This window comes from Anser anser, assembly GCF_964211835.1.
Source record: "Anser anser genome assembly, chromosome: 8".
In the NCBI taxonomy this organism is placed as follows: Eukaryota; Metazoa; Chordata; class Aves; order Anseriformes; family Anatidae; genus Anser; species Anser anser.
Window position 1 is genome coordinate 26,160,256 of NC_139728.1, and position 22,438 is coordinate 26,182,693.

General features: G+C 35.2%; 1 protein-coding gene across 4 annotated transcripts in view; it reads right to left on the reverse strand.

Annotated features, from left to right (window-relative positions):
• The window catches only part of TUT4 (terminal uridylyl transferase 4), a 46,212-nt gene that overhangs the window by 7,766 nt on the left and 16,008 nt on the right, over positions 1–22,438 (reverse strand). For all 4 annotated transcript variants that reach the window (XM_083846982.1, XM_083846983.1, XM_083846984.1 and 1 more), the window contains exons 5-27: positions 21,337–21,514; positions 18,048–18,136; positions 16,988–17,039; positions 16,144–16,213; positions 14,906–15,032; positions 13,722–13,841; positions 13,147–13,368; positions 12,821–12,995; positions 10,103–10,842; positions 9,515–9,665; positions 9,004–9,090; positions 7,484–7,587; positions 7,056–7,113; positions 6,858–6,961; positions 6,150–6,239; positions 4,830–4,943; positions 3,640–3,717; positions 3,097–3,274; positions 2,767–2,814; positions 2,590–2,672; positions 2,019–2,134; positions 1,514–1,674; positions 477–574 (exon numbers count right to left, since the gene is read on the reverse strand). In XM_083846982.1, coding sequence (XP_083703108.1) covers positions 477–574; positions 1,514–1,674; positions 2,019–2,134; positions 2,590–2,672; positions 2,767–2,814; positions 3,097–3,274; positions 3,640–3,717; positions 4,830–4,943; positions 6,150–6,239; positions 6,858–6,961; positions 7,056–7,113; positions 7,484–7,587; positions 9,004–9,090; positions 9,515–9,665; positions 10,103–10,842; positions 12,821–12,995; positions 13,147–13,368; positions 13,722–13,841; positions 14,906–15,032; positions 16,144–16,213; positions 16,988–17,039; positions 18,048–18,136; positions 21,337–21,514 — 3,243 coding nt within the window. The remainder of the gene's footprint in view (positions 1–476; positions 575–1,513; positions 1,675–2,018; positions 2,135–2,589; positions 2,673–2,766; positions 2,815–3,096; positions 3,275–3,639; positions 3,718–4,829; positions 4,944–6,149; positions 6,240–6,857; positions 6,962–7,055; positions 7,114–7,483; positions 7,588–9,003; positions 9,091–9,514; positions 9,666–10,102; positions 10,843–12,820; positions 12,996–13,146; positions 13,369–13,721; positions 13,842–14,905; positions 15,033–16,143; positions 16,214–16,987; positions 17,040–18,047; positions 18,137–21,336; positions 21,515–22,438) is intronic.

The following is a 22,438-nucleotide window of genomic DNA, read 5'->3' on the forward strand; positions in this document are numbered from 1 at the left end:
GTATAACATCTGAACTGAGGAATGATTAACCCATGTTCCCGGTCTGTTCACGGCAGTCCCCTCAGACAGTTCTCTTTTTAAACCACAGAGAATCATGATAGTCACAAACCTAGATCTCTAGCATGTTAACAATAAGCTGTGCTTTACTTCCCTTAGTAATTCCAGAATAACTAAGCACAAGACTTCAAAAGCCACCCTAACTTAAATTTGACAAACAGTGAAGTTGACCTTTCAGAATTGAGTTCTCCTATGAAATGTGACTATGCGGTTTTCATACTGAAAGACCATGAACGGTCCTCAAAGAAACACTGCGTTACAAATCAAAGTTTCATTAACTGGCAATGTAGAGTGCAATGTTGTCATTATAAAGTCCAGAGTCCATTCAAAAAATCTGGGCAAACCTATTCCTAGTGCAGCCCAGGGTTGCTGGTTTGCTAAAGCTACTTACTTTAATACCGTAGCTAATTGGAACTTACACATTCCGATGACTGTCTAGTACGCAAGGGTCGTTCCACTTGCTGCTGGCTTACAGCCACTAGCTGTGAATTTACCATGCTTCGGACCAACTGGGTGCCTAATCAAGGAACAAAAAAAATTTAAAAAACACAAGGTTATGGATTACAGTATGAACGCTGAACTGGGAGTCAGTGACATTGTAAGTCTCATGTGACACAGTGTAGGTAAATCACTTTAATGTCTCCTGCCTTTAAGAGGAAAACTTTCCATCTACTGGTACCAGCTGACACCAGCTAAAGCCAAAATCTAATTCTGTGTAATACAAATCCTAGCATGAACAAGGTTCACTTTGCTAACAGGTGGGAGTGCTCCTTTACACAGGTTTCCACGCTATTGCTGTGAGTAGCGGGATTTCAAACGGCATTAGCAACAGCAGAAACTTTTGGTGAAAGAGGAAAAAAGGGGATATCAGAATACAGAAAAGCAGCAAGGTTCTCTCCACATTTCATTTATCATGTCTTTCCCTACTTTTTCGAGTACCATGGACCCCGAAGGACATAACTGGAATGGGTTTGCAGTTAGATTTGTCTCTAAATACTAAAAGTAATTTCAAAACTGGATCTAGTTTCTTAATGGATCTGCATGCTTTTAGAAGTGATACTTAAGACCACTGATTTTTTGTGAAAATACATTTCCTTACCTCTCACAGATGATAGAGGGTTAGCTAACATTTAAGAAACACTTAGAAAAGGAAATGTATTCAATTATTACTATGATTACTACTTCTAAGTGCACCCAGCGAGAGTGGAAGTCAAATAATGCAAGACTCTGAAGGCTATACTTACTGCTGAGTATGTTTTTACCACCCATACGAAGACTATACTTCAATAGGTATTACTTCTCTTGAAGAAAAGCAACACTTAATCTAAAAGCTGTATTTGCAATGACTGAAAGCATTAGTTGCAGTTCAAAAGTTAATTAACAGGTCTGAATAGAAACCTAGAAAGAAGGGATGTCAGAACTTGCAGATGATACTAAGAACACAAACTTTCCTTACCTGGCACACTACTATTTCTCTGTCGGGTTTGTTTGAATTCAGGACAATCTCTTCTAACATGACCCACATCTCCACAGATGAAACACCTCTTCTCTCTCGTTTCTCTATCTTCTTCTTTCACTTCTTTTTCATCATCTTTCTCATTCTCTTTTTTCTTCAACCTGAATGATAATTTTTTATTAGCACTATTACAAAAACCACAAAGAAAAATGTCCGTTGAGTTGTTAGATTGTGCAAAGGAAACTGTTACACAACCAACAGCTGTACCAACATATAAGTACTTCAGAAATACCAGAAAAGTATTAGTGATCAGGAACCAACACAAGAGGCAAAGGTCTTCTTCAACGTGATGGCTCCAGGACTATTGAATATTAGTACCATTTTGTGAGCTGTACATACAATTTGAGAGAGAGTCTGTGTGGCTGCGCTGTGGCAGCAGTTTCTGAAGAACAGATCACAATCTCAGATTTTAACTTTTAAAATGTTAGCTTTATGTATTACTTACCTCCTCCTCTTTGGACAGTCTTTCATGTAGTGACCAATTTTTCCACAGACACGACAACATCTGTCATTGGGTGCCAATTCCCCATCTGTCAGCACTTTCGAGTCAAAAAAGTATTCCTATCAAAATGCATCAGACAGATACAATGTATAAACCAATCACTTAAAAAGACTGAGAAATGAAAGAATAATAGAAAGCTTGCCTCTTCCTTTGTTCACATCTTATGAGTCTGTTTTTTTAGCTACATAAATAGCTACAAAATCTCTTTCTGGGTTTTAAAGCTGATTTTGCTGTTCTCTGCAATACTTAATGCCATACAATGAAAAGAAAACAAAACACCAAAATAAGCTTACTTCTCGCTAAACTGCCATGAATACCCATCAGCCACCCAACTACTCCTGTGAATTTTATACTACAGAAGTCCAATACTAAGCTGTACATTTTATGGAGGCAATGCATAATTACATAGATTATGTTGATAAAATTGATAAATACATACAAGAGATTTGCTCTGGACTCATCATTTTAGTGGCCAGAGGAAGGTAAAAAACTACTAAAAACTATGAAAACTTACAGCTTCTCTTCCAACAGTTGGGTAGAACGGGGTACCAAATAATTTCCTCCCATTGATAAATGCCTTCATTATGAAATTGGTCACTATTGAAGAAAGATAAAATTATTAGGAAACAGAAAAGGCACAACACTTTAGAAAACAGTAGTTGTTAATGATTAGAAGAAATTAATAGCTTACTTTTCCTAGAGACTCCAGCACCAAGATTATGATTCAAGTCAAAAGGATCTGTGTAAAGAAGGGGGGGAAACAAATCTGAGTTGGAAAAAGTGTAATGTAACATAACTTTCATTAACCTAATTTTTATCAACAGCACTTTAAAGATGTATAATTAAAAGTTTAGAGTCTAATCTCACTTTGTAAGCTGTAGGACTTGCAATTTTTTATTTTTTATTTTTAAACATTGATGGTAGTTTGCTTACATAAAGATCCTGTGCAACAATGAGAACAGATCCCAAAACAACAGCATACATCACTCCTTCATTAATAGAGCCAAAATTCAGCAATTACCTTCGATAGCAATACATTTGGATGTCCACTGTTTCTCAAACGTAGTTAACAGCTTCTTCTGCCGGATGCTGATCACATATTCCTTGAAGTCAAATTCTTCAGTGTAGAACCGCAGCAACCCTAGCCAGAGTTCTCCAAGTGATTCAGTGTTCTTCCCAAGAGAAGGCAGACGCTTCTTCTACATGCAATCGAAGACAATTTATACAGGTATTAAAAAAGCATTTTTCCTTCTCTCAAACCACCTCTCTAATTGTAAGTTTGTCTACCATGGACATTTGCCCTTGGTCACAGTAAGGTGCAACTAACAAGTCACTATAGTTAAAAGCAGTCCTGGATCGGGCTGATGTTATTATTTATCATGACATATATTTTTGTATGTACATAAAAGGCAGACCCTCCTTTCAGCAAAATAGAATTAATGTGGGAAGTTGTAATAATACAGAATTTTAACTACTCTTTTGTGAATTGCACTGTTAAAAATATATCACTTTCTCATAAAAACAATCCTTAAGTTTAGTTACTCTTCTGGAATTAGAATATTACCAATTCTTCCATGTCATCAAAGAAAAAGGCATTCCATCCATCCACCATTCTCTGTGGAATCTGTTTTCCATCAAATATCTGCCAAAATAGAAAGGGACACAGTTACCACTCTAATTCAAAGTCACCGTAGAAGACCTGCAGTTATCAAGAAACTGCACAAAAATACAAATCTTTTAATTTTAGCTATTACTTGTTATATGGGCAGTATTTCCAATTGGTAAAGCACTTGGGAGTCTTTTTGTATTATTGCTATCTCTCTCTCTCAAAGTCCTTGGATATTTTATTTTTAATTGTTCCTTACAACTAAGAAAACATGACTAAATTACCTAACCAAGATTCCGACATCCCTCTTGCCCACAAAATCTCTAAGTAGACTTTGAGATTTCTATTACATTGACTTTAGCAAAGCCAAGGGGAAATTCCACTATTATTTACATGTACTCTCAGAGGTAGCAATAAAATAACAACCCCCAACCGCCACTGAAGTAGCGCCAGGAAAGTCAGAATCTCAACTGCTGTGTTTAAACCCATTTTCTTCTTGTAAGCAGACAAGTAAAAAGTCCAAAAGTGGTAGTTTTCAGAAGTGCTCAACAGTTACAGCATATCCAGGGAGAGGCAGATAGCTAACTAAGCATATTCCCCCACTTACTCAAGGAAGGTACAAAATGTTATTTTCTTAAATAAAGTTTCCTGGCACATACAAAACCAGTACCTCTAAAGTTATACCAAAGCTATTGTTACCCCTTTTTCCCCTTACCTTATCAAAATAGAAAATGAACTCTCTCTTACAGTTGAATAATTAAGCATTTAAAAAAAAAAAAGTTTGACAGTAATTGATAGACTTGCATCTCATGAGCATCTGGCACAATCTCATCATTACAATTCCCTTCCCTCCCTCACCTGCCAATTTTTTGTCCAAGCCTGCTCAGCGTGTAAATATCACCATAAGGCCAAAATCCCAAAGTAAACTTAACAGCAGAATTTAAATATAACAGATTCCTGATTGTGCTGTGACTCTCCTGTTAAGCTTTACCAACTAAAACCAAGTGGGAGTTAGAAGCCTGCTAATGAGGAAGTGCCCTCTATTTCATTCATCCCTCTAACCCTAAACGCACAGATTTCTCACATCTCACGTCTGGCTTGAGGCAGCAGTGCATTTATTTTCATAGTCTATTTTTCTGTAAACTTACCTCCTGAAGAACTGGAATAACTGGTGGATTTCTCTGTTGTAGAAAGTACAAAACCATAAGGATATAGGCATATGAAGACAGACTACCACGGGACGCATCACCAATGTCACAGCGCTGAAAAAATACATTTTAAATGAAGTACTGAATTTACATTATATTATTCAAAAGTAATAACTATGACAGTGAGCAAACATAGCCCCACCAGTAATAAAGAACACATTCATCTCATAACTAAAAATTGGTTTATGAAACCTGAAAAATAAAAGGCTTTTGAATCAAGCATCATCTGGCAAACCTAGAACCCAATTAGACCAACATAAGAACAGAAAGCCTTCTAATAAACAAAATATTTTGGGTTTATAATGTGCCAAAAATGAAAATACAAAACAAAAATGCCCAAATGCAACAAGCCTCAACATTTGACATCCGGATTTTGATATTGTAAAATTATTTTGTTCCTAAATTCATGTTACTATAGCTGTTTCTATAATTCCTTATTGTTTCGTTTTCCCTTTGTTTTTTTAAAAGTAATTTGTAAGTATTTCCATGATGTATTGGCAAATCTCAGCCATTGTGTGATGCTGTGAAAACCCCATGAAAACCCCAAGACACGTTGTTATATCATGAGAAAATAAAATGTAGTTGTTTTTTTGGTTGGTTGGTTGTTTTCGCTAACAGTGAGAACCACTGTATTTCCAAACTCTTAAATCCAAGTGTGACCTAGGCATATCAACATCAAGTACAGACACACACACCCATCAGCCCACTCCTACTCCCTGACTTTTATAGGAAGTAAAACAAGGCCAGAAGGAAGCTGCAGTAGTCTTTGGGATGGTCCTAGATATGGACACTTGGGAAGCCCATGCACAAGCAGCCACTATGTCTTGTGGTTAACATTTTTTTCTGGGTTTTGTTTGGTTTTGTGGTGGTGATGATGGGTTTTTGTATGTTGGGGCAGGGTGGCTTGCATTGTAGCTGGTTCAAAATTGAAAAAAAAAATCAGAGTTTTCATCAGCTTTCTCCTAAGACATAAATCATTCAACAGAGAACAGAAGATGTCAAGACTCGCTTTTACACTGGAATACGTGCTGGCAACATTACTGTCTTTCATGGAAATGGACAACTGAATTCTGAGATTAGAACTTGATTCTGACACACATAATCAGCTTAAGTACAGTCAGCTTAAGAAAGTGTGCGTCTTCATATCAACAGCATTCTGCTCTCTCCTTTACAGTTGCTATTAAGCAAAAGATAAACTTAGTGCCTGTATCAGAAAACACAATACATACATACAAATAAGTATGACCTTTTTTATACTACCTTTGCAAAAACCTTCATTGTATAGCCCAGATACTGCACTCTAGGATCAATAGCTGCATATGTAGCCAGCATTCTTGTGTTATGCTGTGCCTGAAAAAAAAAAATTAAACAGGTTTTTCAGTGTAATTTATGGTTTATTATAGTGTAGTCGGCAGTTGAAGCACAGGAAATGCACAATACAATTGGAGGATAAAAAACACACAGCTATTCCACAATATTCATGCAACATTTCCTGCACAAACATAACTGAAAGGTGAAATCAGGACATTATTAATAACAATAACCATGGAAAAACACTACCAAAAAAACTAAGTCCATAAGATGACTCACAACTGAATCAAATCCGACTAATTCAATTTTCATAGGAGAATGTGAGCCCGTTACATAAGAAATAGTGCAGTTTCATTGTACTAGGTGTAAGCTGGGATAAGATGTACTATTCATGATGGCAGAAAGGCCATTGACACTAACAGCTTTTCAGAAGCATTCACAAAAATGCTGTATCATGATACTGATACGCCATCATGTTATACAGCTAATTTGTTTGGGATTAGGGTGTGGCCACTATTTAAATAATGTAGAAAAAAAGGAACACACACAAGCATTGTAATTCCAGTCTCAAAATTATTCCCTCAGATGATTATTTGAAAGAGTTGCAACATATTAAAAAGCTTTCTTGAACACAAAGGCAAACAAACAGATGCTTACCAGTGTATTGTATAAACTGATATCCCCTTCTAAGCCACTCCGTCTATGTTCAAATTTTACTATAGGCACTTTGGCTGTTGTTATAGGCAAGATGTTTCTCAAACCTGGAGAGGCAACACTTTAGTACATAAAACATTTCTATTAACTACGTATACAGTAAAATTAAGTATAAAACAGACAATACTTTAAAACACCTACCTGGATGCTTCTTGAGAACTTTTGCCAAACCTTCTATTATTTCCTTACAGTTCAATTTCTACGAAAAATAAATATCACAGTTTCAGATGTTTAAACATGGATTCTGTCCCGACAAGCACACTTACCACCAAACGCGTATTTTGTATAGGAAAAGTTTATGTACAAAAAGAAATAATCTATAAGCCATTTATGTAAACTGGTGACTCATATTCTCTATGTAGACATTTACAGGGCTCTGAGTGTCTATCTATAGGGCACTAAGTAAATTAAGCTGTATCTTATCTTGCTTCAGTAGTGTGGAGTACAACAAGCCAGTGTGCTACTAGCAAAATCCTACCTGCTCTGTGTACAGAAATACTAACTGAATGAAAAACCTTATAGAGTTCTTGAATTTAAACAGTAAAACGCACCAACTTCAGAGTTCTTACCTCTGCATTTTCATGGCCTTCCAATGTCATGCAGATATCTAGATCACTGTCCCGAAATCCAAATCCATTTTTTGAAGAGCCAAACAAGCAAAGTCTGGCTTTGTCTGATCAAAAAAGTAGACAAAAAATAAAATTGAAGTAAAATAGAGTTCTTTTACACTTTAACAGTAAGTGCTTATCACAGAATACTGCTTACTTGAGATGTCTGGGTGCACATAAAAAATTGAATTTTAGACGAGTTTACAACATCACTTCTAACGATTCATATTTGATAATGGAAGATGCACACTATTTTAACTGATTTATAGGAAGTGAGGCAGGAAGAAAAAACACCTCATTTTTGAATGAGGTACATTACAGTGTCACTAGCCATTTAAATGCAATCCTTAAGTGTGGCAAAAAGGTTTTTTTATATGCAAATGCACTTTCCTTTTTTAAATAAATCAAACCAATGTACAAACCCAGACACTAGTAAAACTTAACCCCACAGACAAAGCAGGGCTATTTTAAGGCACTTAAAATATAAATGGAACCAAAAATATTACTGGATCTATGCTGCATATTTTTCCCGTAACTATGTAAGTTTGTCCTCATTAAGTTTCTAAGCCATAACATTGCTCTTATCTTCTTGAACAATGTAAGAATAATAATACTTTACAGAGCAGTATTTCAAAATGGTTTTATATACAATACACATTTTTGTTTGAAACAAAATACTGTGATGCATTTCCATTCTTGTAAAGGAAAGGTAAGTTATGTAGCCAAGAGAAAGCAATTTCGTCTTAAAATACATTTTGCTGCTCAACTGGAATCCTAAACCTTTAATGGAATCTGAAATCTTAAAGTCTTTCAAGGCTCTGTAACAGGTCTCAATCGTCAGCTGCTGCCAATAAGCAGAGAGCACAGCCAGCAGGCAGAAGTGTAATTCACAGTTCCTTGATCACTGGCCAGCAACAGCAAAATGAATGGCCTTCTGTGTAAAGCAATGGACTGGAATTCAGGAGACGTGTGTTTGGTACCTGCCTCTAGCATTATTTTACAACATCTCCAAAAAGGCCACTTCTCATCTCCATGCCTTGATTCCACCACTGCCATATGATACTTCTTCCTATTTTATAAAAGGGACATAAAGATATGAACTAAGATTTCCAAGACACTCAAACACCGGTGACTTGGCAACTAAAGTACTTGGCCCACAACTCAAATAACATGAAACCCAGCAGGACAGGACCCATTTGGTCTTTTTTTTTTTTTTTTTTTTTTGTCCTGACTGCAATAGTCCTGTATCTGCGTGATCACTCTTGCAGTTTTTCCTACACTCTGGGGACTCTCCCATGGAATAGCACGGGGTAGATGTTCACTTTAGAAGCCTACAAGATAGTCTTACATGCAGAGTTAAAACCAGATGCCACTGCTTTAAACATGGAAAATGAGCATTAAGGAGATGAATTAAAACTTCACGCTCTGGACAACTTCAGTGGAGAAAGCAATATCAAGAATCACTACCTACACTTACATACCATTATACTCTTTTCGAATAAATCTTTCCAAGCTTGCCAGAATTTGTTCTCTGTTTTGTTGCTCAGATAAAGGAGGAGATAATTCATCTAAATAAAAACAAGTTAAAACACAGTCAACACGTGACATTCTGCTACATCAAAAATCTTTTCAGCTAATTAAAAGAATCGGATTAGACACATTTTTTTAAACAAACATTTGCTCTCCTTGAATATCAATTAAATTTTTTTCCTTTCTTTTTACGATGTCATTAAAGCTGCTAGGATTTTCTTTCAGATGTCTGATCTTTTGACAATTACTCAGACACTGCACCCAAAAGGGGATTTTCCCCCAAGATGACGTACAAATTCACAAACACAAGATCTAGTTCTGCCCAGAGACTAATTTTCTGGGAACACCAGCAACTTCTTATAATTTACCTATCAGAACTTCTTCCCATTGAATGTACTAGAATAAGCAGTTTAAGCCCATAACTTTTATTTTTTCCAGATCACGTATCACAGTTCAACTTACCAAAACATCTCTTACACACTATATCAAGTATTTCTCGAAACCTGTCTGTCAACGGTGGTAGTGGTTTTAGATCAATTTTCTTAAAATCCTCTGGGCAGTCATTTTTGGAATGTCCATCCCGTTTGCAGATGCTGCATACTATAGTTGGAGGCTTTCAAAAAAAGTGCATAAACATGATTTTATTTTTAAAATTGTTCAACAGACCCAACATTTGTATTTAAGTCACACAACCAAGAATATTTAACATCTGAACAGCAACAGAGCATCTACAAAGAACATGAGCACAGATCAACAGGCTGCATTTATCCCTCACAGTGCATAAGAGCACCTGAAAATTCTACATGAAAGTAGACGTGAAAAATCAAAAAAGCTGTGCATAATATGGGGGCAACAGACTGCTTAGTATAAATGGCATACATGTTCAGTGTTTTTCAGTCCAGAGTAACAGGTACTCTAAAAATACCAGAGCTACCATTCATAACAGACTGGAACAATAGATAGAAAATCCCATTACCCATCCACCCTTAATTTTAGTTATTTGAAAGCATCAGCCCACTCATACCAGCACGGCTTAAATATACCACTTACCTTTCCTGAAGTCAAAATAAACTTATCAAACACATAATGCATTTCTTCTGTAGAGAGCCTGCCTTCATCTTTGAGATCGTGAGCTTCCACCATTGCTTTGCAGTTGTGCGAGGTAGCTGGTGTGCCAGTGCACTGATTCTGAGAAGACTCTGTTACCAAATTCTGTCTACTTTCAGCATCAGAAAATTCATTACTAGAATTTGTGTCATAGGACTGATGTTCACTGCAGTTACAATGGTGGCTTAGCTCACCTTCAGTTAGACAAACTTCTGAAATTTCTAGATCATCCCTCTCTTTAAGTGATTTTTGCTTTAATTCACAGCACTCGTTAGAAATAAGGGATAAAGCTGCTTCTTTGTCTTCATCATAACTAGAGTCCAATGTTGAAAGTAGCAAAGAGTCTCTGTTCTTGGAAGTATATTTTTTGGCTACACATTCTACCATTTCATTACATTCAAGATCATTCTCCGGTATGTTACATCCACTTCCCGTATTTTGTTTATCTACAACTTTTTTCCCTTGTGGAAGGCAACAGTTGGCAACAGATTCTTCAGATCTTGTGGATTTCTTATTAATTTTCCCTTTTTCTTTTTTTCTGGTATCTGGCTTGGACTTAATCCCATCTTTACTTTGTGGACATGCAAAATATTTATACGCTGTCCTAAATCGCTCCAGGATGTACTCAAATACCATCTGGCTATTTAGACTTCGTGCAACGTTCCTCTTTAGTGCAAAAGGATCTAGGAAGAAAAACAATAATTTCATTAGCAATCTTTAATCGCTGCATTTCAAATAGCTAATCCAGACTAAAGTAGCTGAAACACTTAAGTTATGATACAGTAGTTCAAAATGAAAGATTCTCATAACATAATCTGGAACCATATTTGGATACACTTAGACAATGTAGGGCCCATAAGGCTTCTTGGATTTCCTCCACATACAAAACAACATGTGTGGCCACAAATGGCCAGCTAACATAAGCTACCCTAAATAGAGTTAGTTTTAAAAGAAAAAACACAGGTACATTATGCCACTATATCATGGTGAACTTCTAAGCTAGAAATGAAAATAAACGTACGTGTATTTTGCCTTTGTAAGTCTGCCTGCACTTTTTTCTTCGTTAAAGAAAGATTTGTGTTTCCAGTACAAAATTAAGTTATCTAAGAGTAATATTATGGTTATAAGTATGATGTGAACCAATCTCACCAGGTTTCATTCTTAGTCCTTCCTAGCAATTTCTAGATCAAACATTTTTTCCAAGTAAAAAGAGCACTTACATAGTTGCTCTAAGTTTCCCTTGGAAGACAGCATCAAACTGAGATTCTGTTACTCACTTCATAATTTCAGTTACAAATTTTACATTAAAAAAAAAAAAGACAAGCAAAACAACAACACTACTACACACAAAAAACACAGGCAACAGAAGCAGAATGCAATCTTTCTTTAAAAATAGCTTCCTCTTTCTTTCTCAAGAATTTGTCCTTTCATCTTACAGGTTTTAGTTTCCTACACACTGACTACATACTATCTAGTTTTAAAACTTTCTAGCTAAAACTGACCGAAGAAAAGAATTAGGAAAAAAAGAATTGGGAAAAGAAAGCCATGTGATTGCTTTCAAGACCCTCTACTTGACATGTGCCTCAACAATTCATTACCTAAACGAGAAGGAAAAGTAAGGAGAAAGAAAACCTTACTGACTGGTCCTTCAATATTCCTTTAGTAACTTGTTCTTTACCTGTATAATTCTCCTTGACCTATTTATCCTTACCCCCTCTCTCACCTCATATGTGTTACAGAAAACACGATTCATCAACATATCTGTATCAACTGTGTCCAAAATTAATTACTCATGCTTTTATAAAAATATCACCTTAAATGGTTTCTTAGCCTTCCTCACATCCCCAATTCTTGTATTCTTAAGGCCAATTCAGAATGTCATGCATTGCTCTGATTTCCCTGTTAAGTATCGTTTACATATTTTTCTGAGCTGAGGAACAGAAATAAAGATGTCTTCCAGTTATAAAGAAGTAATAGACAAAACACTTCTCTCTCTTTGTGTTTCTCTCCCCAACATACATAACTCAGGTTACGTATTATCATCAAATTCACATGGTCTTCTCCCCACAAAAGCATTTCTCAGACCATGGTATTCAGACCATGAAGCATAGTCTATGACACTCTATTCAGTTTCACAGCATGGAAATACTACCAACAGGGAAAGAGGCAGGGGTTACTTTAGTGGTTTGCTACAGTTTACCCTGATCAGAGTTAACCTCTCTGCTCAGCCTGCATCAGAATCAGAGAAAAACTGATAGCTAGCAACACTTAAAATACATTGTGGTTTTGGAAATGCATGTAGAGATGCCAAAAATTCGTAATATGGGAATTATCAAACAGGAAAAAAATATCTGTTTACAGAATTAATGGTTTACAGAATTAAATACATGGAGATAAGAACAGAATGGCAAGAAACAGTGAGAAAAATTTACACGTTTTTCAAGGACTAGAATTGCAAAAAGTAATGCTATAGAGAAAATTGGTCTGTAAACAGTCTAAACAGTTGACAAAATATACCAAAAAAAAGAAAACAAACAAACTTTCCTCTCCAATATCATTTAATTTATTGTCCAGATATGCTGTGCCAGACCTGTTAAGTACAGGTTATGTAAAGATAGTAATGCATGATGACTACAGAACTAGAAAAAGGTATTATCCTACCTTCAATGGCTATTCGCCTTTTAGGCCAGTTCTTGTTCTCTCTGGTTAAGAGTTCTTCTACCCGTATGCTGATGACATATTCTTCCAAAGCAAATTCCAGTGTGTAAAACTTCAACAGTTCTAACCACAGTTGCCCCAGTGAAACTTGGTGAGGGGTTTTGAATGCTAAGAGTGACTGAAATAGACAGATAAGAACACTCAGCTGCACTAAAAAAATACAAATTCTTTTTTTTTTTTCCTGGTTCCATCCAGTATTGATGTTTAAAGATCAAAAATAGGACTAGGACACAGAATATGATTTCAGCGAAACAAAACCATTGACTTACATTGCCGTGTTTCTCCTTTGTATTATTTTGGCTGTCCACTTCTGAGCTGGTTACCTTCTTACCACCACCTTTTTGTTGTTCAACTTTAGTTTTACCTTCTGCTCCAACTGAGTTTTTTGCTGAACCATTTGTTGATGGTTTGTACTCCCACCGTACAAATTCCTCTTCTTCTATACCTTTCAGTTGGTGGTCATCTGGCTTCTTTGAATCAAAGCCTTCAATCTAACAACAATTAGAGTAGTTCTGAAACAAGACTGTATCTAACATATACAACCAAAAGTTTTCACCAAAAGTAACAGTGACATTTGTAATATTTATCCCCATCAAGAATAACTGATGACAGAAAAGTAAATTAAAAAACAAAGTATTTCCCCTTCCTCCAAAATACAGCTTAGTACAACTGCACAGGCTATAGCAGCTGCCTTTAGGCATCACCTGTATGAGGATTAAATACCAGTATGTTCTATTTACAAATTTCTTAAGCAAACTGGTTCTGCGTATTTTACGACCTTACAGAAATTATTGAGATTATTTCAATGTTAAAAGTAGGGTTAATGTATTATCAAAACACTTACCCAATTACCCAAATAGGATGGTAAAATAGGTGGTTTTCTTTGCTGAAGAAAAAATATCACCATTAAGGCAAAGGAATATGAAGGAATTCCACCTTCAGCTTGACAGTCAATGTGGCAGAGCTATAAGAGAATAAAACCATTACTTTTCTGGTACAACATGCAGCATTTCAATTTAAAATATATCATAAACACACACAAACATTTTAGTATTTATCTCACATAATTTCTTAAGCCAAACAGAAAACCCTTTATCTCAAAAACTTCAGTTAATAATGTATTTCATTTTGTTTTAGAAATGCAGAGAGAAAATGGTAAAGCAGTACAATCAATTCTCAGTCATCAATTGTTCATCTGTGATCTAGATCATAATACAACACACCAATTTTCTTGTGGTATTAGCCACAATTAAAAGCACGGATCAGTCAGGCCATGTATAAAGAAAACGCAAGTTAGAATAACTCATACAGTCTTAGTTACACTAATTTATTTTCTATTAATTTCCTTAGTTTCTTCCCATTTTGTGATTTTAGGGCACATTTATGTTCCTATCTAGAATTCCAGTCAACTGCCAGGTACTTGCTATTGTGCAGTAGGTATCTCATATATGGAGATTTTATGCATCTGGTTGTAATCTGATATTGATCTTCCCCATGGGAACTCACGAGACATGTAATGTACGTATCAGATGTCAAATAGTTTTTCTTCGTAGTTTCTATTGCTGTTTCTTTAAATATCAAAGCAGATATTTTTGTAAAAACACCTTGCTAAATCATACAACAATAATAGCATTTAAAAAGTCATTTTTTTTGATAAAGTCAAGACATTTTAAGTATGGCCTGACAGCAATTTCAGTATTCCATTTCATGGCAGTTACTGCTACCTCAACAGCAGTGAGTTTGTAAGACCTGTTTGTTCTGCTGAGCTGGTTTTTAAGGAAAATTAACCATTTTTAACAAACCAAAACACTAGCTCGCCAACAGAATAGTGGGAGCTCCAGAAACGTATATAACTTCACACCAAAATCTTCAGTCTCATTCTGGCCTGTTGAGGTAACAGAGGTGAACTAGTGGTACAAAGTTCTTTTCTGCAAATACATTCGTGGTATATTATACATTACACTGTACACAGTACTTAAAAAAGAGGAAATAAACATATTTAAATATCCTCAATGTTTATAAACTTACTCTAGCCCAGTAGCGGAAAGCCAAAACCAAGGGGATGAGGACAGGCTCCAGTTTACCAAGTGCAGCCAGAAGGTCAGTTGTAAGGCAAGCCACATCATTTCTAGCACTTACTTTACATGTCAAACCACTGTAATTACAAATGCAAGACAGAAAAACAAACAAAAAGCAGTTATCTCCTCAAGTACCCAAATATTTCCTTGGGGGTGTGTGGGAAGAATCATTTCCACCATACTAAAAACATTCATTAAGGTGTGTCCCTATGAAAGATCCCGATCTTTTAAACAAAAGCTACAGAATATAATGCAATTTTCTTTACTCTTAACTCATCAGTTGAATCTGGAACTTACAGAAGTCCATTACGTGTAAAAATAAAAAATGTCATTACAGTACAGCTAAAAATACAGAAGAATTTGCTCTGAGATTAAGTTCTGCCATTACTTAATTGTGCAGTCTTACACAACTCACAAACTCCACATACATCTTCCACGCACTAAATAAACATAGAAAACCAGGTCAGCTTTGTATAAGTGTTGATAAGTCCACAGAATAGCTTGTCTAAACACTTTTTGTTTTGATTCTCAAAATAATTATTTCTATTCTCTTAGTACTTAAAAGGTACTCATATCATCTACAAACACAGAAAAATATACGCCCATTCTTGTTGCGTTTAACTCCCCAGAATATGCTTCTGGTCAGTCAAAACAACGTGAACATCATTCAACAACAACATTTCATTTTGTAGGTTGCTACTGCTTAGGAATTTACGAGACTGACATATGACGTGTCTTTACTGACAACGTGAATCTTATAAATTCTTTTCAAACAGTTGGATTATCTAATGGCAGAAACTTTAAATATTAAATATTAATATTGAATTTAAAATATTAAATTTAAATATTAAATTTAAAATATTACATTTAAATAAACTTTAATATTAAATGTTTAAATATTGAATTTAAATATTTAAAATAAACTGAGACCCATTCAGTTGCATTTCCCTTAACTACAAGTAGAAATTGTATTTTGAGACTCCTACAACTAATGAGATCTATGTATCTTGTCTAGTGACACATGAACATAGCTAAGCTTTTTTTCTAGATTTTATTTTTGTTATGAGCAATTCCCTTTTGACGTGAACGTTAGCTAACGCTTCTCATCAAGAGTGCACACAAGCAGCTGATATGAACAAGCATAGTAGAAAGTGGAATCTCATTAAAATCCTTTTCATTGACACATACCTTTTAACATCTTTGCAAAAGACAACAGGAACTTTGGCATGAAAATCTGACTCCACATCTGAGTAGACAGCTAAGCAAGGAGAAAAAAACATTAGATATAGAAGTTGTTCATAGTTCTCCCAATTGTGTCTTCAAAATTTAACATTACATTTATACCAAACATTTACAGAAAATTCAAATTAAGTGCTGCATTTCTAACCACTAAGTATTATTTTCTGGTTACTTTTACTCCTTTCAAATATCATACAGTCAGTAGGAAAAAAAAGAAGAAAAATCCCTGTCAGGAAACTGAGCTGGTATCTCTTTTAGAACCTGTTCTGTCCTTCCAAGATTTAAAAGGCACAAAGCAGAATCTCTTGATAAACCACCAGGACAGTTTGAGAACTGCTTGTGGAGCTGATCTATTATACATTGTCTAAAGAATCAAAAATGCAATGTTACTTGTGTCACCTGGCTCAAGACAAGTGGCTAGATAACCTCCTGACAGAACAAAGTTCCAGAAGTCTTGTAATAGTTCCCACTGATGTTTATATACAAGTGGAAAGTGGCTGCCGAGTTTACTGCTTGGAATTTCTCTTATAAAGTGAAAATGTTTGAGATACCAGGTAAAAAAGTATTACTGCTAATTCTGACAGTCCAAAATGGCTGGACTACCTGGGAGGCCATCCTCCTGCTGCACTTACACAAGCACTGATGGTCATAAAGATCCCACTCATAAAAACAATTCAGGTAATTTGGTTGAAAATATTTTTTTAATAAAGTTTACTAAAAAGTTAAGCATAAAAACAAGTGAATAGCAATTGGAATTTTAATTAAATAGGAACAAGATGCATCTAAGACTCACCACTGTTCTTCAAGATTTCAAGCACCTGTATCAGAACATCTGGTTGACTCATCTAAAATGACAAAATTTTAACAGTTTACTTTATTCAGACTAACCTATTTGACACTTGATTTCAAACTATTTCAGTTGCACAGTTATTGACAATGTTTTATATGCCATATAGTAACAACGTCAAAACATGCCACTAGAAATGCGCAACTACGAAGTATTTGATGTCAGAACTTTCTTTCCCAATGTTTTTTTAAAAGTTAACATTTTAAATGAGTTTTCTTTTCTCGCAGAAATCAACTATAATTATTGAAGTGGTGTTTCAAAGATACACTGTAAAGTGTTCAAAGAAAACTAAGAATTAGCACCATTTCTAAGCTTCTGTGAGGCGACACGATACGCTCCACAAACACTTCTTAGAAAAAGGCTTCATTTTATTTCCTAACTGCCATATCATTGCAAAATTTTATGTGTAAATATGCATCCAGATCCACAACACATACTGGCCAAGAGCAAGTTCAGCAGTTGTGTCTATAACATGAATGTGATGCTAATACCACATACTAAACATGAACCAACAATTTCAACATTTAAACGCAAGTTATATTGCTCTGCAGGATTTCTGTACCACAGTGAACTGTAACCTGGGATATGGCATCCACTTCTAATTGTCTAAAACATCAAAAGAAAGTTGTCACTGTCAGATGAACCTTTGAAAAAAAGAAAGGGACAGGACCTAAAGACCTACGAGATTCTGCTGTCTGAATCCTGAGCACATAAAAGCACACTTAGCTGGAGGCAACTATTTTCATATTGCCTCAATGCTTCTTCAACAAATTTTTAAAAGGGCAAGCATAAGAACTTGCAAAACACAGAGTTAAAGTTATCTAGTAAAAAATGGAACACTTTATCACTTGATTCATAGCACACCTGACTCAAATCAAAGATTATACACTTCATGCTGTTCTAAAAACAGTAGGTCCCAACAGAAGATTAAGGCAATGCAGTAGAAATAAATGGTGATGGACTCAATTAAAAAAAAAGTTTAAGTTAAAACAAGATATCTACTCACCTTAGGGGGGAATTTGATATCAATGTTAACATCGCTGGTTTTAAAAGCGAATCGAGTTAAACAGGAGCCATACATCCTCAGTGAACAGTCTGGAAGACAGAGAAAATCATTTATAATTATTAGCTAGGGAAAAAATATTTTTTAATGGCGATACTCTAACTTCCAAGTGGTACTACCAGATTAATAAATATTGAACCACTTTCTCATTCCTGTGAAGTCTAGTCATTTCTATAGCACAGCATCACAGGAAAACTAATAATTCAAATAGTATTACCAAATGTCTAAAATTTTTCAAGTTATTTTGAAATAATTTTGCAATGCAGCCTGTAGATTTAGTTTTTAATGAAACTAACTATAAACTTACAATAAGTGTCACCATCTCAGTGCAATATTTTACTTTTTTTTTGTTAATAATGTGATTTTACAGGAGCAGTTAGCCAGTTATAAAGTTCTTTGCTGCCTCATACACTTTTGTCAAATATTTTTATACAAACTACAAACTCTGCCAATGACATTAGCAAGTTTCTATGCACAATTCACTATGAAACATGCATGTAAAACATAACTTTGATATAATTCAAGCCAGAGTACCCATTTAACAGTATTTTTGTAGTTAATACAGTTCCTTACCTGCAATGATATATAACAGACCTAGTCTAAACTAATTAGAAAGTAACTATTCAGTAATGATACGATGAAAAATGTCATTCCACTCCATAAACAATAATTCATCCCACTTCATGAATCAATTTACATAGATTAAAACTTCCCTGTAATGTATATACATTAAGGCTCTGACGTATTTATGCCAGCTGAAAATTAAGACAATTCTCAACCCCTTCCAAATCACTTATCATTCGGGGCAGTGAGGAGGGGTCTCAGAACCCCTCACAGGGATTCTCACCACAGAATGGCGGAGGTCGAAAGAGGCCCTCTAGTTCAGCCTCCTGCTCACACAGTCATCCTGAGCAGGATGCCCAGGACTGTGTCCAGTTGGGTTTTAAATATCTCCAAAAAAAGGAGACTTCACAACCTTCTCTAAGCAACTTGTTCCAGCGTTCAACCAGCCTCACAGCAAAGAGGTTTTTTCTTGCATTTTTTCATATTGTTTTTATTTGTGTTCTGATCAAATACTTTGAAAGAGAACCACCATAAAATAATTCATAAGAGAAAATAAACCTTACAAATATACAGCTTCAAAGAAACATTTGTCTGTTTTTCACTGTGTGGAAACCAGTTCTCTCAGAATGAATCTGTATACAGTAACTATATAAATAAGCAATCCCCTGTAACTGCTTCCTACAGATTTTCATAGCAGTAGGAATTTTTGCATAGTTCTATCATGACTTCAACCATGAGAAAATCATGTCAGAACACCCCATGTTTACTACACCATACATGAATTTATTTTTTTCTTAATTTACAACTTCTGAAAACACATTCACTAAAACACTACAGGCTTTGAAAGGGGAAATAAGTTGCCACTCACTGCTACAGACACACCGCTCCACATCAACTCATCACTCCAAACAACTCAGCCAGCTGAATGACAACAGTACAGTAATCTTCACAATTATTTACAAAAATACTGATCTTTTCCTTTGCTTTCTCTTACATTAAAATACTATCAGAGGAAAACTCAATAGTGTGTCAGAAGAGAAATCTGTACTAGGCGCCACATATGGCAATACCACAATGCAAACACATTTAGCCAAGTCCTACCCTACAAACCCTACTTCTATTGAGCATTCTTATGTTTAAAAATATATTACATAGAGCTCCTAGAACTAAGGCTGATCATCCTACAGCAAAGAAAGAAAAAAAAATATCCTTCCCACTCCAGTATTTTTACAAAGCAAAGTGGAAAAAGTAAGGTATTTCTAAAATAAATAGAAAGGCAGAAAATCAACCCAGTTTTAATACAGATTAAATGAAAAGTTGGATTTTTTTTTCCTGTCAATGCCATTATTACTTTGTTCCATTCAGATTCACTGAAAAGCAAACCATTGATCATATAATGTCAACATTATGGCAGCTCCAAAAATCAGCTCTCAAATTTCCGGCATATCAATTGCACTATAGAAGATGATGGGAAATCAATGCAAAGAAGCAAGTGTCACAGTTTATTTTGCCTGTATGTACATTTAGGTTACTTTATTTTACAACAGTACTATTAATTAAATTTGAATGTTTAATGTGTTCTAGTAAAGTAACACACTCCACATCTGAAGGGGAAAAAAATTAACTTATCCAGACAATTTTTAGGAATTTTATTGACCCACTGAAGACATAAATGTGACTAAACATTATACCTATCCAGACGGTTGTTTAAATTATTATTTTTATTATCATAAAGCATTTGATCAAGAAAAGGGCAGATGAGGTATGATATTTATATATAGTTAAGTAAATGTAGTATTTTGACCTTTTTAAGAGAACTCTAGAATTCAAGGGACTTTTGGAAGCACCGGTTGACCTCTCAGTGCACCTCCTTCCATTTACTGCCCACTAGTTATAAATATACAGAAGAAGAAATACTTGTTAAACAATAACCTTTGCTGACCTGAATGACTTGTTTTAATGAACAGTTACTGATTAGTACCTGTACATATTTCAGATCATAATTAAATACTGAAAATGTCCTGTATGCTTACCAAAACCACTGAGATCTATTTTTTATTTTTTTTAAAGCACAGATTTGGGCGGGGGGGAGTGAGGTGGGGAAAAGAGTCTGAAAGATACCACAAGTAACTTAGGGACTGGTAGGAAAAAAAGATACATATTCTTTTCATCTGACTTCAAGCGTCTTCTCATTTTTTCCCTCCTAACCCCCTGCATCATTCATGCTAGCATAATTAAGTGCATTTGAAAAAAAAAGTCACATTAAAAGCCACAGACAAGTATACCTAACTGCTAAGTTAGATATAGGTGGAAAGATTTGTAGCACTAGAGCCTGAGGAAGATCCTCAGTGGTTGAGGCTTTAAACATGACCTGGAAGGAAGTATTTGGTGTTCTGGAAATTTCCAGTCTTCATCAAAAATCATGACGTTAAAGAGGATCGATAGCTTCAATAAACACACACCAGAAAGAAGCAAAGATAAGGACAACCATATTTTCCTCCTTTTGTAGATTTGTTAGCTTTTTTTAAATCAACTGCCAGTCAGTATTAAAATGCCTATATATATTAATATCATATGATATAAAGATACTTTAACCTCAAATGTATTAATTCACCATTAACAAAAAGAACAATTTTCACCTAGAGAAAATGGAGGATACTATGGATACCTGGTAAGGGCTGTTGAATAATTTTCTCCATCTCGTTTACAATTTCTTGACGAATTCTGAAGTCATCATCTGATATGCCTTGTTCATTTGCTGCCTCAATGAGTGTAAAACTCAGAGCAGCCAACTGTGCAGAAGAAGGGGGTGGGAGGGCACGCAGCTCATTTTCTTCTTGTTTTTCCTGAATAATTGTTGGATGATAAAAGTAAAAACTGATATTTTAAGAGAAAAGGTTACGTCATAGTATTGCATGCTATGTATCAATGTATGTATCTCATAGTACTGCATGATATGTAAGCAATGCATCGTTTGCTGTTTGTGTTCTATCTACATGGGGTCCTGACCAAACATTTTCAAAGGTAGGAACTCCGCCCAGCCTAACTGGCACATGCAGTAGTGCAGCTCACAAATGACAGTAGATGCTCAGTGTTTAAAAGAGAACATGTCTCACAGCTGGCAACTGGGGAAGAAATCTGGTGTGCTACATTCCTGAACCACATTTTCTGACAGTTCTGAAACAGAAATCATACAAGGAAATAAAAAGCTGTAACTGTTCCTACATAATAAAAGTAACTGAGTTGAAAAAGATTTTCTAGAATTACAGATTTTATGAGTGGATTGTATCTGAAAGAAAGGTATCAGTGGCAAAAAATATATTCTTAGCTCCAAGAAACTTTTAAGTAGTTGAATCTCCTCCCACTGATGCCTAAACAGCCAGTGCTAGAAAGTGCTGGTTTTAGTACATCAAATTAAAATTAATTTTAATCCAACGCAATAAATGTGTCAGATACATCAAGTCATTTAGGGACAAGTGAAACAATCATTTGTTTCACAAATTCATCAACTAAACAAAATCTGACTGACAACAGAAATAAATAATAACCAGAAAATATTTATGCACTAAGACAACACAACAGTCCAGTATGAAAATGTTTGATTAGCACTAGGTTTCATCTATCAACTCTTCTTTTCTCACTTGAACAAATTCAGCATAAGAAAGAATATGCACATTTTTAAAAGCAAGTGGTTTTTCGTTTTTATGTTTTTGTTTTTAATGTCACTGCTTTATGTTTTTTCTTGATTGAGGAATGACAATTGCTACAAA